Raw genomic sequence first — 19217 nt, forward strand, 5'->3', positions numbered from 1 at the left:
AAGGTCGAAAAGATCCCTTAACCTCGTCACATCTTATAAATCATGATTCAACATGATTTATAATGGCTGCTTACACACTACACAGACTGGAATTATGGTTTGCGAAAGGAAAATGAAAGAAAAGGAAAAAAAAAAGAAACCATAATATTTCATCATGATCATGAAAGGGTTCCATTTTATACAATTAGGTTAGACACTAAACGTACCAATGTAGGCAAACTTATGTATAGACTACTAATCTTAAGGCTGGACCTTTTTCCAATACAGAATACCCAGTAACTGCAATGAATAAAGGATATTGTGATGCTTGATGTAATTTAAGATTTAGAGTGTGCAAGGATTAAAACTGTAATGTTTGGTAAAGGCTATGCTTGTTCTTTTATATAAAGAAAGATCTTGCAAAGAAAGCATGGCAATGGGTTACAAAACGCTGCTGGGGTATTCTCTTGAATGAAAAGCCCACCTTAGGCATCCGCATGTCTCTCACTTACATGTATGCTGGAGAAAGCAGCGATGACCTGGATGTTTTAAGCACAGGAACGGGGAATTTCCAGATAGCAGGAGAGCTCGTTTTCCATTTCAGTGGCATGTTGTCACCACGGTACTACAATAACAGTAAACAGCGTTTCCATAACAGACTACCAACTAGGACTTCCATCCCACACACTACTGACATAGCAGTGGAGGCTGCTGCTCAGCAAACAAGCAAATGGTTCTGCCAATGCCCTCGAACTGATGCTTCCAATCTGTAAAATAGGGTTGCCAGGAATCGCCTTTTAAATCCTGCTGTCCCCTAAAGCGGTATGATGAGTCTATATCGTTCTACCTCAACAATAGTGCCACCTCGTTAGAAAAGCACTGACTGCAGTGGATGGCAGGGAAGGAGGGAAAAAAAGTGCACTGCAAATAGCAGGACAATGCAGCTGTATTTCTGAGCAGCTAAAATGATATCAAATGAAAATACACTGAGATCAATTGGAACACTTATTATTCTACGACGGACACTGCAGCACTTTGATCCGGCACCTAATGCACTCGCCTAATTTCTTGCCATTCAAGGGGGTCGATAAAGAGGATTTGCAGAGAATAAAACATACCTACTCAGAATACACTTGTCATCCTCTGAACAGTCTTCTTTTGAGCTGCAACAATACAAATGGGATATAAATCTCAGCATAGCCTTGGGCCAGGGCTAGTTAGTGATCAGTGGCTAAATTCAGCAGCCTGTCTTCCTCTGGAGCAAGCTCTGGTCAAACAATGCAAGACTGCCATTATGAAAGGGAGAAAAGCATACCAAAAAAAATCAGTCCCATTTAATCCTTCACTGGAATAGGAAAATACAAAGCTGAATGGCTGCACATTTCTGCATGTCCCCTTAATAAAACGAGATAGTGTTGGCTGCCATTTCCCTATTCATTTTCCCATGCCGGAAGAGGAAAATCTCGCACGGTAAACATGCTGTGGATTCAGGGATATCTCACTGTCTTCTGCAGTAGTGAAGCACAGAGACGCGTGCTCCTAATAGCAGTCCTTGTAGGGACGCTATCAACAATCTAATTCAATGCTTTCCCCCCCCCCTGAACAGATCACAAATTGCCTAAAGTACTGACAGAGAAGCCAGCCGTGCAGGTGTCCATCTGGGAAAAGTCTGTGCTTCTCCGCTCTGTGTGTGACCTCAAGAGGCTGCTGCCTGACAAGAAGACTTCAAGCCGGGAACACAAGATAAACAGGGATTCAGAATGGAAGGTGAACACTTCGGCTATTACACAGACACACAAAGGAACACCTTGATCATTTGCAATAATTTTTGTATTAGCGGCTGCAACAAAATCTGCCTCTTTATAAAGCAGCAGAAAAAGCTGAAGCGAACGGAAATAACGTTTAGAAAGAGCAATAATTGATAAAACTATTGTTCTAATGATTATTATTTTAACTCAATATCACTTTGGCTTGTGAAGTGTTAATGGATAATAACACTTCAAGGGGTTTGTCACCTTTGAGTTTGCTTTTGGTATGACGTATAGAGAGCGATATTCTGAGACAATTTGCAATTGGTTTTCACTTATTTGTGGTTTTTGAGTTCGTTTTTTATTCAGCAGCTCTCCAGTTTGCAGTTTCAGCAATCCGGTTGCTAGTATCCAAATTACCCTAGCAACCATGCATTGATTTGAATAAGAGACTGGAATATGAATAGGTGAGGTCTGGACAGAAAGATAAGTAATAAAAAGTAGCAATAACAGAACATTTGTTTTTTAAGATGGGGTCAGTGACCCCCATTTCAAAGCTGGAAAGAGTGAGAAGGCAGCGGCATATAATCCAGAAACTATAGAAAATAAATAATGCAGACCAACTGAAAAGTTGCTTAGAATTGGGCATTTTATAATATACTAAAAGTTGACTGAAAGGTGAACCAACCCTTTAAGAGAAACACAGCAAGAAATGAAACCCGCAGGTAACTTGCAATATTGAGTTGGTGCTTGATATGGTTTAGGAACAAAGATTCTTATGTTACCAAACATTCTAACCCTACAGGCACTGGAAGATAGATAAAGCAATATTGATTAAACAAAAATGATATGCTGAAAAGTCAAAAATATGACATAAAAAGATACAATTTAAAAGAGATTAGTCGTTTAAAGGAATGGTAACACAAAAAATTTGTTTTTAAAGTAATGAACATCTAGGGGCAGATTTATCAAGGGTCGAAGTGAATTAGAGGGAATTTTCGAAGTTAAAAAATTCGAAATTCGAAGTAATTTTTTGAATACTTCGACCATCAAATAGGATACTAAGACTTCGAATTTACTTCGATTCGAAGTAAAAAACGTTCCACTAATCAATAATCGAAGTACTGTCTCTTTAAAAAAACTTCGACTTCAATACTTCGCCAACTTAAATCTGCTGAAGTGCTATCTTAGCCTATGGGGACCTTCCAGAGCAATTTTCTATGCTTTTTATATTCTAAGGAAAATCGTACGATAAAATCGTTTAAAACATACGATTCAGATCAGAGTACGATCGTACTATGAATAAAATCCTCCGACTTCAAATGTCGGAGGATTCTATTCGATGGTCAAATTTCGAAGTATTTTCCACTTCGAAATTCAACCCTTGATAAATCTGCCCCCAAATGTACGGTTGTGATGCACTGGTACAACTGGTGTGTTTGCTTCTGAAACTCTACAATAGCTGCTGTGTAGCCACAGGGGCAGCCATTCAAAGCTGAAAAGGCACAGGATACCCAGGAAATAACAGATAAACTCTGTTGTATACATTAGGATCCTTCTGCACTTATCTGTTATCTACTGTGTATCCTGTGCTTGAATGGCTGCCCCCACAGCTTCACAGCAGTTTATATAAAATATAGTTGTGTTTGTTGAGCAAACCCACCAATTTTACAAGTGCAGGCAAACTGTACATTATATTGTCATTCCTTTAAAGCACTTTCCTTTCTTGGTGTTACTGTTCCTTTAAGTTATGGAATGCAAAAATGAAATAGCCGCACCAAGCAACTAAATATCACATCATTAAAGTGTTTGCTATTGGTTTCTATAAATGTATAGTCACAATGAAGATATACAATTTTGCAAATTAATGCAGATGAAAATGCAAGGATAAATGTATAGTTTATTATACTTAAAGTCAACAAGTCATATCCAAAAATGCATGACACAATTCTGGAGTTCATGGGGTGTTACCTAAAACCAGTAGCAAATGGAACTAGTGTGTTACTAGATAGCTTTTCACCAGTGAACAGGGACAATCAAGTTAATCCGTTTATCTGGGAAACAGTTAAAAAAAGTAATAACTGCAATATGGGCCCAAAACATACCCAGCTCTAATGAATATGTATTTTAAAATGGTAACAGATCTGCACAGCATTGCACAATGTTACCCTTAGGTAAAAAAGTGGTAATTCAGCGACTACTCAATTCTAGTATTTTCGGTAGAATACAGCCTACCTTTTGACATCAAAGCCTTTTTATAAATATCTAAATCAAAGAGCAGCTCCATGTAATATGGTAAATCATTTTATTGTAGTAAGTTTGCTATGATAGAAGTAAAGTGCCACCTAGAGGAAGCAAATGAACACGTCTGAGATGTAATTGCAATTATGGCGATCATGCAAGGGATGTGAATACATTTATAACCAAAACCTGCCACAGTCTGTGTGTATACAGAAGTGATGGATATTGCCAATACACCTGCATATCTGCAAGGGTCCATTGATCCTACAACTGTTCAATACAAGACACTACATTGCCTGTCTCTGCATTCATTCAATTAGCCTGCACCTTCAAAACTTATACAGAGAATTTTCTTAAAGATAAGTAAACCTTTAAAATAAGTAACATTGTAAAATTGATGAAAGTGCTATTCTAAGAACGTTTGCAATTTACATTCATTATTTATTTTCTTTTTTCCTCCCAAGATATTAAGGGAAAAATGTACTGTTAATATGAATGAATTTTGTTACAGCAGCGCCACCTGCTGGTCAGTTTCCAACCAGTCTGACCACCAAGTAGTCAGGGAAGTTGTCAGGGGAAAAAAGAGGGTGCTCTGATGTTCTTCTGCTTAGGAAAGATTTGAGAAAGGTTTCTACTTTTTTTTTTCCATAAGCAGAAGAACAATCAGAGCAGCGTCTTTCTACTACTTTGTTGACTACTTGGTGGTCAGACTGGACCAGCAGCTGGCGTTGTAACAAAATTCATTCATATTAACTGTACATATTTCCCTTAATATCTTGGGGAAAAAAAGAAAATAAATAATGAATCTAAATTACAAAAGTACTTAGAATAACACACAATTTTACATTCACTTGTTTTAAAGGTTTACTTATCCTTTAAAAAGGATGCAACTCTAAAAGTAATATTTATTTTCTCATGAAAGACAATGAAATTCTAAGCAATGTTCAATGGTTGTAATGTTATGAGTGAATGGAATTGCAACTGAAAGCCTGTACTTTTCTGCACGGATGTATCTCTTAGAATGTGTATCAACAGCTTCTCATTACATTGTTTTAAAAGTCAGAACCAGGACTGAGAAAAGAATGGACAGGCAGATATTGCAGGTATATCTAAAATAACTTTAAAAACCTATGAAATTACTTAAAGGAGAAGGATAGCTACAGAGACATTTTATTGCCAATAGATTAGCTGCAATAGTGCAAGCTAGAATGCTATATTTATTCTGTAGAATGTTTTACCATACCCAAGTAAAAAGCTCTAGAAGGTCTCTGTTTGTTTAGGATAGCAGCTGCCATATTAGCTTGGTGTGACATCACTTCCTGCCCGAGTCTCTCGCCGCTCACTTTTAGCTCTGGGCTCAGATTACAGCAGAGAAGGGGGGGGGGGGAAGAGGAGCAAACTGAGCATGCTCACGCCCGGGGCAAGGAGGTTTAAGCTGAAAACAGGAAGTCTGATACAGAAGCCCATGAGTACACAATAGAAGGAAAGAAATGTAGTGTTTCTTTTGACAGAGGACTTGGAGGCGCATTACTTTGAGGGTTTACTGGTATATTTAGGTGGACCTTTACTAATAAGGCTTATTAAGTTTTAAACTTTCCTTCTCCTTTAAAGAATGTACATTAGGAAGTTGCTTAGAATAAAATTTTTAGGTTTACATCCCTTTTGATGTCATAAATCAGTTCACTGAAATACAGGTATGGGATCTGTTGTGCAGAATGCTCAGCACCTGGGGCTTTCCAGATAACGAATCTTTACGTAATTCGGATCTTCATACCTTAAGTCTACTAGAAAATCATTTAAACATTAAATAAATCAAATAGGCTGGTTTTGCCTTCAATAAAGATTAATTATATATTTGTTTGGATCAAGTACAAGGTACTTTACTATTATTACAGAGAAAATTTATTGATTATTTGGATAAAATGGAGTCTATGGGAGACAACCACTCCGTAATTCAGAGCTTTCTAGATAACGGGTTTTCCGGATAATGGGTACCAATAACTTCAACAATGAAGAGTCTGCTGCTGTTGGTGCACAAAAAAAACAGAGCACTGAAAACTAATTGCCAGCTCAATAGGCCACATCAGACAGAAACATCACAGTTAAGAGAATGAGCTGTGGCCATTAGGAAGAAACATTAGTAGGGCATATTTATGAACATGGGACACACACACACCACAGGCGATGTTGCTCATAGGAACCAATCAGCTATAAGGTTTAAATTGTCATCTACAAAAACAAAGGCAAATGTCTGCTTGGTTGCTATGGGCAACATCACCCGTGATGTTTGTCTCCCATGTTTATAAATAAATAGGTAATACATTTGGTAAGCATGCAGTGGACCTGCAGGAGTGACGTACATAAGGATAGTGCATCAATGACAGGCAGCATTGCTGCATTGGGTACATTACACAATTTTGTGAAGCTTGCAGTACAGAGATCTATTATTCATCACTGCAAAACCAAAAGTAAAAGCTATCGATACACAGAGCAATATAAATTGTTAGAGCCGTCAGACCTGCATACCCCAATGTCGTGATCCTACCACCTGGTTTACCATGCCGGACAAAGGTATGATAATTTGGTATGATCAGTTCAGAGCGGTAATAGATACTAGACCCTAGGGGCAGATTCACTAAAGGGCAAAGTGACTAACGCTGGCGCAAATTCGCCAGCGTGACGTCATTTCGTTACTTCGCCGATTTACTAACGGGCGTTGGCGTAAATTCGCTAGTGAAGTGGACCTACTCTAGCGCTACTTCGCACCCTTATACCAGGCAAAGTTGCGCTATGGCGAAGGGACATAACTACGCAAATTCACTAACTTGCAGATTTTCATGAACGTTAACTCTTGCGCCAGACTTGCCTTCGCCAACTGAGACCAGGTGAAGTGCAATAGAGTAGATAGGGCTTGCTTCAAAAAAAGATAAAATTTTTTCTAAGTCCCAAAAAACGCTGGCGTCTTTTCCTTTTTTAAGGGTGATAGGCTGAAAAAGATTGTACATTCTTTTGGGGGTACCATCCTTCACCCCTACATTTCCTAACATATGGCACCTAAACTATACAGTGGGCACATGTATAGGGCAAAATAACAACTCTATTTTATTTTATGAAGCTTTCCCAGCTTGTGTATAGTGTAATGTATTTGCTGCTACATATATGTCTATTCAACTTTAACTTGGCGCCGTATGCAAATTAGGCATCGCTAGCGTAACTTCGCTTTCCTTGATGAATTAACGCTAGCGCAACTTCGCTACCGTTAGCCTCCCTGAGCGCAACTCCGGATTTTAGTGAATTAGCGGCGCCCTGGCGAAGTGCGGCAAAGCCTGCGCTAGCGCAACTCCGCAGGTTAGTGAATTTGCCCCTAGGAGAGCACTTTTTGTTTAAAAACCAAGCTACAGATTAAAATAAAGTTATATATCCTAACTCAAGTATGGGCTTTGTGTAGTGAGTTCAGTTAAAAAGCAAAGTAATGCAAACGTTTCCTTTAATGAGGGAAGACCAGAATATAGTTCTTACCTAATCATGTTACTATTAAATATTGAATGCAACTTACAGAATATACTGTATTTGACATAAACAAAGAATATTTTCTTAGAACATTTTACAATGATATTAGAAGCAAAGTGGAGGAATAGATATGGACAAACAGGGCAGTATTGGCGAGTGCGGAGTGTGTGGTTTGGAAGGGGGTCACTGCAGGTGACCTATGATATATAAATGGGTTTACTTGTCCTATCAATATTTTAGGTTTTATATTTTAATTTGCAAAAATAACAGTGAATTGTGGGGAATGAATACTTGTGCAAATAGCATCTCCACTATAGCCCAAAACAATGTAGGGCTCTATAAAAGTACTGTATATTGCATAAAACAGCTCATATGTAAAACTCTGCTTCATGTAAATAAACCATTTTCATAATATCATACTTTCTTAGTAAAATGTGGCATTGGGCCCCAAATAGAGAATTGCCATTTTAAGAAATAAGGGCCACTCCCTGAGGTCCTACGATTCAGGGTGCACACAAACTAAATATGTTAGGTCACATGAGCCAATTAACAAACAAAGTTCTGACTTTTGCTTCTTCCTGTTACAGTTAGAGCTGCAGTATTTCTGGTCAGGTGATCTCTGAGGCAGGGCAGAGAATATCATAAAATGGGGGCTCAAGGGAAAATATGTAAAATGGCGATATTTACTGGAATATATATGGAATATATATTCCGGCTTGGTAAGATTCTTTAATATGCCACTTAAAGCAATTACGGACACGTTCCTATAAAAATCATAGGAACGCGTCAGTATAAAGTATGCGCTGCACCCGGAATATTTTTCCTCAAAGTTTTCCTTAAAAGGACCAGTTACACAAGACTGTTTGAACATGTAATCCACCTGTATTCCTTTCCATTAATGGGCAGGCTGGGTTTTGAGCATCTGCAGTATACCTTTGTGTGTTTATGTGTTACCCTTCAACTACAAAAAGTAGTCGGTTTAAATTTCTGGCGTAGTGATGTGCATTTTTTACATATTGTTGGACAATTATCTGAAATTCAAGGGCAGGTTCATATTACTAGGGTATGCATGTCATATGCAAATAAAGTCATGCAAAGAAGTCTATAGAGCAACCTGAGTAGACTGAGAGACGTAATCTCCTGTATGACTCCAGCTGGGCATCCCAGTGCTAGTCTATTCATAAATAAACTAGGCCTATTGGCTTTGTGTTTTAGGTAGACATATCATAGAACAACTATACTTTAAGAATAAGTTGTTTTGAGTTATAACAGTGCGTGAAAACCAAACAGGCGATTAGTTCATATCTGTTAAAATGAAGCCATTTAAAATATTGTCTGGTTAATAGCAGATTAGGTCTGTGATACTATTTCAAAGGACTAGCTGCAACATGAGCACTGACATTTTCTTATGGTGAAGTCATTCACAAATTGTAGCATAAGCACAGTGCTAAGCAGCCCTTGGCTGCAAATGAGTTGAACATATTCTTTTGCTTGAGCAATGAAAGCAGTTAAAAGATAAATGCACTGCACAGACAATGAGCGGCATTTCTGAGCCAAAAGCCTTGAAATGGAAAGATGAAAGTAAGGTATAAGCTAGACTTTACAGTTCTGCGTTGGCAAGCAAAGTCAAACCTGAAATGTTACTGGCAGGTAGAATTTTTCCCATGAAATTATAAAAGAAGGGGTAGACATTTAAACGGGCAGCTTGTTTCTTATTTACCATGCTCATTATTAGAAATGAATAGACAGACTGACATTACAAGTAAAACTATCCAAATCTGTATTGTCTTTTGAATCCTGTGCCCGAAGGTTGTAAACCATCCCCACATTCAAGTATCAGATGATGATATCAGCATGTGATATTGCACATTTGGAAATGTGAAGCCAAAAACACTATTTTGCCTAAGGGAGGAACTCCACGGACGATTTCAGCACAATCCGATGCGCAAAAACAAAGGTGTCAAGTCGGATGCGACGGAAATAAGGTAAGAGGTGGAAACGTCGGACAAAGTTGCAGCGCTCATCCAAAGCGACACGACGCAGCGCGTGCTGCACCTGGCGCCAGGACCGAACAAGGCAGCGTTCTGAAGGGGGATCCCCGAGGGCCGGACTGCCAGGTCATCGGCAATACAGAGGAGTGTGGAGAGAAAGGCGCAACCCCGTGGTGCAGTTCAGCAGCGACGAGGATCTACCTAGCAGCTCGTATTTCCCACAAGCAGCACATACAAGCAGTACACAGCGGCCTTTTTTAGGCGCACGCATAGGGGAAGACGCCACAGAAAGACCGCAGCGACGGAACAACTCGAGAACCCCGATTCCCAGGGACAATTACCCACGGAGGGACAAGAAAACACAGAGGTAAATACCCTAGTAATAAACTTATCCTCGTACGAACTATCATCCTCTGAACTTTCCCTTTTAAATAAGGGACTGGGCTTTGTACCCACGTACTTTACAAATATGGAGGACTGGGAAATTGATTTTTTGAAATTTATTCGTAAGATTAAATTGAAAATGTGCTTCTCTGACCACAGTACACTTGAATCTGTAAGTTGTTTTAAAAAACCAAGCACTATTATACCAGACCTAGAGAACGAATCCGTACAAGCATTTGAACATGTAGTAATTACAGAAATGAAAAAAGTATGGGCCAACAAAAAGGGTAAATCTAAACCTAATCTAACCCGTACCGAACAAGCAGCTTTGCAAACCTTACAAGAAAATAATGATATTATCATTCGTAAGGCTGACAAAGGGGGGAGTATTGTAGTACTAAGCAGGGACCAATACAATACTGAAATATTACGACAGCTTAACACCCCCGGGCACTACAATAAAATTGGATATGATCCAACCGCCAAGATTAAAAAACAAGTAGACCTAATGGTAGAAGAAGCATGGCTAAACTCTATAGTAAACGATACTGAGAAAAAATTCCTAATAACTGATAATCCAAGGGTTCCTGTTTTATACACCCTACCCAAAGTACATAAGACTTTAGTCAATCCCCCAGGGAGACCCATTGTCTCGGGCATAGGCTCAGTGCTAGAACCCCTGTCTGTATTCGTAGACCACTTCCTACAGAGTGAAGTATCAAAAATCAGTGTATGCTTACGGGACACTACAGATCTCTTATGCAGGCTGAATGAATTGAATGCATTACCTACCGATGTTATCTTATGTGGAATAGATATTCAAAGCCTATATACGTCTATCCCACAAAATGAAGGTATGTTGTGTATAGAAGAAGTGCTATTAGAAACCAATTTACCAAACCAAAAAATTTTTTTCATTCTCGACTGTTTGAATATGGTTCTAACTAAAAACTACTTCACCTTTGATAATGAATTCTACTGGCAAACACAAGGCACGTCAATGGGAGCCACGGTCGCACCCTCATTCGCCAACCTGTTTGTACATAGCCTGGAAAGGAGGTTCTTTTTGAAAAATGAACTGTATTGTAAATACATACTCAAATATTTTAGATTTGTGGATGACATCCTCTTACTATGGAATGGCCCTATGGGAGAACTAGAGAGTATGATGAAGGATGCGAATTTGAACCACGAGACTATAAAATTTACATATGAATGTTCACAGCTAGAAATTAACTTTTTAGATGTAAAAATTAGCCTAAACAATGGTAAACTATGTACCAGCCTATACAGGAAAACAGTGGACAGGAATAACTTGCTTCATGCTAAAAGCTTCCACAATTCTAAGGTAAAACGAGCCATACCCAAGGGGCAATATGTGAGAGCTAAACGGATTTCCTCTAGTCCAGAGTGCTATATGGAGGCAAAAAAGAGCCTCAGTAAACGGTTTACTGAAAAGGGCTATACACAAACTGTGATTAATAAAGCTATAAAAGAAGTTGAAACCATTCCAAGAGAAAGTTTACTGACTACAAAACCTAAAATTGAAGCTAAACAGAAAATGCCATTTGTTTCCACTTTTAATCAATATAGCGACATAGCAGAAAGAGTTGTTAAGAAATACTGGCCCCTTATCCAATCAGATAAAAAGTTTGGGCACCTGTTTACACAACCACCTCTGTTTTGCTATAAGCGAGGCCGTACTCTAAAAGATAGGCTATGCCCCTCTGATACAAGATGTAAAAAGAGAAAATTTAAAGGGAAGCCTAAATATGGAACGTACCCATGTTTAGAATGCAATTGCTGCTCTTCAATAATAAAAGGTAAAACGATTAACCATCCTACTAAAGGACATAACATTAACATTAAAAGTCATGCTACATGTAATTCTACATATGCGGTATATTTGCTGAAGTGCCCATGCGGCATGGGGTACGTAGGACAAACAAAGAGAGAAGTCAAAAAAAGGATACAAGAACACAAGGGATACATCAGAAACTTTAAAGAAAATACACAGAACGACACACAAGTTTCTAGACATTTTTATGAACATAAACATAACCCCATGCAACTGAGATGGTGTGTACTAGAAACAATCGAAGAGGATAGAAGAGGTGGTGACAGACATAAGAAATTACTACAAGCAGAAGGGAAATGGATAAAAAATTAAACACACAAATCCCAGAAGGGTTAAATGATTTTTGGAGTTTAAAACCATTCCTGTAACCATCCCTATAACTACATTTTTCTTTATTTTTGCAGGTCTTGAATTTGACTATAGACTACACCAGCTGCGTTAACAAGTAGAAAGTAATGGTAAGATATCTATAAGCTGGTGTTAAACATATAACTAATAGTAGATATAAAATGTATATTTCGGTCCTTAGTAGGCACAGAAGTGTGCAGTACTAGTGCTACCTTATATCAGGTGGTAACTCTTGTAAATAATGTTTTCCTTTTTTTTTTAACAGTGTAAACGTAACAGTGTATCAAAATGTATCGAAATGTTTTTGAACACTGAGGTTATTATAAATGTTGTTACCATGTTTCAATTGCGTGGAAAGTTTGAAGAAATGCACATTAAGAGACTTTGTATCTACATTCCAAGAGATCCACACACCTGTTGATTAATTAACTGTATATGGACTGGATAGATGGACCTTCACACACACCTCCCTGGGTTCTCTGAAGACCAATCACTGACTGGTGGGGGATGGTGGGGGTGTTTTAAGAAGCCTGCACGTTCTGTTTGTTTGTAACACTTGATAAAGGGCATATAGGCCCGAAACATGTCGTGTACAAGTAGTCAAGCAATAAAAAGATAACCACAGCATATTTGCTTGCAGAGTGCTCTCCTCATTTCTCTACAAATCAAGTGCATCCAACAGTCGTGTTGCGTTGGACGAACGCTGCAACACTATCCGACGTTCCTGTTGCTTACCTTATTTCCGTCATATCCGACTTGACGCCCGTGTTTTTGCGCAGCGATCACGCTGAAATCGCCCGTGGAGTTCCTCGCTAAATGGACACCAGGGCATTAATGGTGTTTTATCCATCAGTGATTTTCTGCCAGTTATGAACACTCAAGCATGTGCAATTATTACTAAAAGTAACTATTACCACTGCCTCTCCCTTAAAGGAACAGTAACACCAAAAAATGAAAGTGTTTTAAAGTAATGGAAATATAGTGTTGCCCTGCACTGGTAAAACTGATGTGTTTGCTTTAGAAACACTACTATAGTTCATACAAACAAGCTGCTGTGTAGCAATGGCAGAAATTGAAAAAAGTCTATATGGCACAGGATAAATAGCGGATAACAGATAACACCATTCTGTTCTACAGAGCTTATCTGCTGTGTAACCTGAGCATTTTCTCCTTTGAATGACTGCTACAGCAGCTTATTTAGATAAACAATAGTAGTGTTTCTGAAGCATATACCAGTGCAGGGCAACACTGGATTATATTTGTATTACTTTCAAACACTTTTTCATTTTTTTGATGTTACTGTTCTTTTAATAGTCTCTGCAGTGGTGGTTCTGACTTGGAATAATGAAGAAGTGCAGATTCCAAGTGATAGACAAACACGTACAATTCCAGTTACTTTTACAATGCAAGTAACTTTAAAAGCACTTAATCTTTTCAGTGAATGTATAGTGCAAAGTTGCCGCAAATACATCTTCTTTATTGGCTTTACATGCAATCTGCATAAAACAAAAAAAAAAGTCAGATGGCATATGTGCTAAATTCTTTGGGGGTTTTTGGAGATCTTCAAACAATATTTCGGGGGTTCCTTCCCTTTCTCAAGTGCTCGCGTTTCGGAACTCCCGAAACGTTGTTTGAAGATCTCAATAAAACAGAAAGAATTTAGCACATGTGCTATCATATGATATTGAGTGCCATCTGACTTTTTTTTGTTTTATGCCGATAAGTGTTACTCATAGCAGCAGAGTTTCCAGATTAAGCACCACATTGAATCTTACACAGAACTTTGGACTTTTGGTATCATAACTTTATATGCTCTCTAATCACACCAATAAGCAAGTATAGCACTGCAATGACTCAGGATATAGTCAGTAATGATCTCACAGACCTACTCAGTCTTAAGAAACCCTGCATTAGTCTTGTCACATGTCACAGTTAAACCATGTATGGCAACACGAGGCAACAATATTGCCACTTGTGCACTTTGTTTCTGTGTACCGAGATGATTAGGTATAGATGTTTGAATATTTACATTAGTTTACTTTCTTACACACACACACTCTGAATACAGTCCACACTTTTAGGACTTAAAAGGAGGCTTTTCTCAAAGTGGGCCCGAAACATCAGTCAGTAGCTTGTATTAATAAAAAAGTTTTAGTTTTAAGTCCTAAAAATGTGGACTGTATTCGAAGTTTATTTTGCTTTTTTTCGAGAGTGCTGGCATCTACTTGGACTACATACACACACACATATATATATATATATATATATATATATACAGTGGTGTGAAAAACTATTTGCCCCCTTCCTGATTTCTTATTCTTTTGCATGTTTGTCACACTTAAATGTTTCTGCTCATCAAAAACCGTTAACTATTAGTCAAAGATAACATAATTGAACACAAAATGCAGTTTTTAAATGAAGGTTTACTTTATTAAGGGAGAAAAAAAACTCCAAATCTACATGGGCCTGTGTGAAAAAGTGATTGCCCCCCTTGTTAAAAATAACTTAACTGTGGTTTATCACACCTGAGTTCAATTTCAAAGGTTATAAAGCCATTTCTAAAGCTTTGGGACTCCAGCGAACCACAGTGAGAGCCATTATCCACAAATGGCAAAAACATGGAACAGTGGTGAACCTTCCCAGGAGTGGCCGGCCGACCAAAATTACCCCAAGAGCGCAGAGACAACTCATCCGAGAGGCCACAAAAGACCCCAGGACAACATCTAAAGAACTGCAGGCCTCACTTGCCTCAATTAAGGTCAGTGTTCACGACTCCACCATAAGAAAGAGACTGGGCAAAAACGGCCTGCATGGCAGATTTCCAAGGCGCAAACCACTTTTAAGCAAAAAGAACATTAAGGCTCGTCTCAATTTTGCTAAAAAACATCTCAATGATTGCCAAGACTTTTGGGAAAATACCTTGTGGACCGTGAACTTTTTGGAAGGTGCGCGTCCCGTTACATCTGGCGTAAAAGTAACACAGCATTTCAGAAAAAGAACATCATACCAACAGTAAAATATGGTGGTGGTAGTGTGATGGTCTTGGCTTGTTTTGCTGCTTCAGGACCTGGAAGACTTGCTGTGATAGATGGAACCATGAATTCTACTGTCTACCAAAAAATCCTGAAGGAGAATGTCCGGCCATCTGTTCGTCAACTCAAGCTGAAGCGATCTTGGTGCTGCAGGACAATGACCCAAAACACACCAGCAAATCCACCTCTGAATGGCTGAAGAAAAACAAAATGAAGACTTTGGAGTGGCCTAGTCAAAGTCCTGACCTGAATCCTATTGAGATGTTGTGGCATGACCTTAAAAAGGCGGATCATGCTAGAAAACCCTCAAATAAAGCTGAATTACAACAATTCTGCAAAGATGAGTGGGCCAAAATTCCTCCAGAGCGCTGTAAAAGACTCGTTGCAAGTTATTGCTAACGCTTGATTGCAGTTATTGCTGCTAAGGGTGGCCCAACCAGTTATTAGGTTCAGGGGGCAATTACTTTCTCACACAGGTTTGGATTTCTTTTCTCCCTAAATAATAAAAACCCTCATTTAAAAACTGCATTTTGTGTTTACTTGTGTTATCTTTGACTAATAGTTAAATGTGTTTGATGATCAGAAACATTTTGTGTGACAAACATGCAAAAGAATAAGAAATCAGGAAGGGGGCAAATAGTTTTTCACACCAATATATATATATATATATATATATATATATATATATATATATATATATATTACGTATGGACACACACCTTCAGCCAAAAACTTAACCTGGGTGCTAGTCGATGAAAGCTCCAAGATGGAGCTAAAACGTCGGATTTAATAAAACCTCCTTTGCATCAACTTCTTTTTGTTTGTAATTCCTTGGAGTGCTGTCACACTGCAGGACTATATATATATATATATATATATATACACAAAATTTAGTTCAGTATATATATATATACAAAATTTAGTTCAGTGTGTGTGTGTGTGTGTGTGTGTGTGTGTGTGTGTGTGTGTGTGTGTGTGTGTGTGTGTGTGTGTGTGTGTGTGTGTGTGTGTGTGTGTGTGTGTGTGTGTGTGTGTGTGTGTGTGTGTGTGTGTGTGTGTGTGTGTGTGTGTGTGTGTGTGTGTGTATTCCAAGACTACTGCACACACTTCAGCCAGATACCCTGTTGCTCTCAGAAGTTCCACAATATAGATAAGTAAATGCTGGTGCACACAGGGAGTTTTCTTCAGAATCTATCTTTTTTCAATTGACGTTTCGATCCACATCTTTTATCAAGATAAAGGTCCCAGGTGTGGATCGAAACGTTGATTGAATAAAGAAAGATTCTGAAGAAAACTCCCTGTGTGCACCAGCATTTCTCTCTCTCTCTCGAATATTCGACCATTCGATAAGCAAAGTACTGTCTCTTTAAAAAAAACTTCAAATTCAATACTTCGCCATATTAAACCTGCTGAAGTGCTATATTAGCCTATGGGGACCTTCTAGAACATTTTGTATACGTTTTTTGAAGTCGAAGAAAAATCGTTCAATCGATGGATGAAATCCTTCAAATTGTTCGATTCGAACGATTTAATCCTTCGATCAAACGATTTTACTTCAACCGCAAATGGCCAAATTCGATGTAAAAAAACTTCGATATTCGAAGTATTCCAATTCCAATCCAATTCGATGGTCGAATTTCGAAGGGTTTTCTACTTCGAAATTCGACCCTTGATAAATCTGCCCCTTAATCTTACTTTACAACTTTGGAGTTTGGGAAGAAAGCCATGCAGACACAGAGAGAACATACAAACACTTTGCAGTGAGCTGGCTGGATTTAAATCTAAGAGCCCAACTAACTACTGTTTGTTTCACATGATATAATGAACCCAAACTGCTTCAATATAGAAAGAACACCTCATGTATTCTTTACGTTTCATTTGCAGAAGGTATTCAGATTTTAATAGGTATTAAACCTTTGTAACAATGTTTCCAGTAAAATGAAGCAAGCTACTGATCTTCTGGAACTTTTTTTTTTTTAAGTGTTTTTATTATTACATTTTTTGTTCAAGTTTTTTTTGTACAAGTTTTTGCTTCTGTAACATGGGTGTTCTATCAGAATCAGTATTTTCTACTTAAACCCTAACCTTTCTGGAAAAAAACCAAAAATGAGTGCTTCTGTTTTCAAAAAGAGAATAGAAAAATGACTTAAAAACTTAAAGTAGTTTTTCTAGTCTCTTTTTGAAAACAGAAGCGCTAGTGTTTAGGGTTTTTCCAGAAAGGTTAGGGTTTAAGTAGAAAATACTGATTCCGATAGAACACCCTTGTTACAGAAGCAAAAACGTAGAAAATAAAATGTAGTCGTGACAAGTTAAACGTAATTTAAGAAGAACTAGAATATTATAAGCAAAACACTTATAAAGACTAAACAGTGTCAGTTGTGAGCGAGAGGCCTGCCTGCAGTGAGCAGAGGATGGGGTAGTTCTGAAGAAGCAGACTGGGGACCAGAAACCTGTAGTATTTCAAAGGGATACTGTCATGGGAAAACATGTTTCTTTCAAAACACATCAGTTAATAGTGCTGCTCCAGCAGAATTCTGCACTGAAATCCATTTCTCTAAAGAGCAAACTGATTTTTTTATATTCAATTTTGAAATCTGACATGGGGCTAGACATTTTGTCAGTTTCCCAGCTGCCCCAGTCATGTGACTTGTGCCTGCACATTAGGATGGAATTACTTTCTGGCAGGCTGTTATTTCTCCTTAATGTAACTGAATCAGTTAAAGTGGGACTTGGCTTTTCTATTGAGTGTTGTTTTTAGATCTACCAGGCAGCTGTTATCTTGTGTTAGGGAGCTGTTATCTGGTTACCTTCCCATTGTTCTGTTGTTAGGCTGCTGGGGGGTGGAAGGGAGGGGGGTGATATCACTCCAACTTGCAGTACAGCAGTAAAGAGTGACTGAAGTTTATCAGAGCACAAGTCACATGACTGGGGGCAGCTGGGAAATTGACAATATGTCTAGCCCCATGTCAGATTTCAAAATTGAATATAAAAAAATCTGTTCGCTCTTTTGAGAAATGGATTTCAGTGCAGAATTCTGCTGGAGCAGCACTATTAACTGATTCATTTTGAAAAAAACATGTTTTCCCATGACAGTATCCCTTTAAGTCCCATTAAATACAAAGCATTGTCCATAGCAGGGCACTGTGGGGATGACAAGCACAACATGAAGTGATCCACAGTTCCACCAGACTCCAATAATAACAAACTGGAGAGGTCCAACCTGCTGCCCCTGCAGCTGAACTACAACTCCCACAATTCCGCTTGCTTTGCCAGACGTGGAAAGTAATTAACATTACCTGCACATAAAGCAGGTGCCCAGTGGTGTTTCTCAATGACACACTCGTGTGGCCTTACCTGCCAGTTTCTCCCGCTACCGCGGGCGTCCCCGGCATAATCGCGGTTTCAGGAGCGGATCTAAAGCTGTGACGGTGCCTGTAGGAGGCTGTACCAGGTCTCGATCGCGAGTTAAATCACACTGCGTCTCCGGGTTACGGTCTCCGGGAAGGTTTTGGTGTCCCAGTAACTTTTTTCATAGGCGGACAGAGGAGAGCTGCTCGGAGAAGCTGCATCTATAGCAGCCACACTACCCCCATAAGCAAGCGAATGTGACGCGAGCACGTAGTGACGTCAAGTCACATGACCAACTAGTGTGTGGGCGGCGCAGCGGGTGGATGCTGCCCAGTATATAAGCAGTGAACGACAGTCTCACACACTAACAACGAATCTAGCTTCTCTTCGTCTGTCCACCTAATTATAATACATTTCTTTAGCCTGCCAAAAAAATAATATCATCTCATAATGGGGCATCATATCCAATATTCTAAAGAATATACATTTATTACCAGTTCTAATGGGTTTGAAGTTGCCAATACTAGTGTTATGGAATTTGAGTATTCCCAATTCTTTCATCGTGTGTCAGGCAGAATTTAAATAAAGTCCAGAAAACTAGCAAATGAAGGTTTTTAGTTTAAAAACACGGATACAATTGGGTCTAATGCTGCGGTAGTATTTTTTAGATGGATACCGGAGGACATGCGCCAGAGGAATGGATCGTTGACATACCTCCCAACTGTCCCTTTTTCGGAGGGACAGTCCCTCTTTTGCCAGCTCAACCCGCAGTCCCTCA

At 38.8% G+C, this 19217-nt stretch overlaps 1 protein-coding gene across 4 annotated transcripts in view; it reads right to left on the reverse strand.

The window, feature by feature from the left end:
• klhl13.S (kelch like family member 13 S homeolog) overlaps positions 1–18741 on the reverse strand; it is a 56088-nt gene extending 37347 nt beyond the window's left edge. The window contains exon 1 of one of the 4 annotated variants that reach the window (XM_018233111.2): positions 18446–18741. In XM_018233111.2, coding sequence (XP_018088600.1) covers positions 18446–18483 — 38 coding nt within the window. In that variant the 5' untranslated portion in view covers positions 18484–18741. Of the gene's footprint in view, positions 1–491; positions 1072–1097; positions 1812–18387 lie in introns of those variants that run through there. The other 3 variants (XM_041575099.1, XM_041575098.1, XM_018233112.2) reach the window with 3 other exon arrangements.
• Positions 18742–19217: the final 476 nt, after the last annotated feature.

The sequence above is a fragment of the Xenopus laevis genome, chromosome 8S (assembly GCF_017654675.1).
Source record: "Xenopus laevis strain J_2021 chromosome 8S, Xenopus_laevis_v10.1, whole genome shotgun sequence".
NCBI lineage: Eukaryota > Metazoa > Chordata > Amphibia > Anura > Pipidae > Xenopus > Xenopus laevis.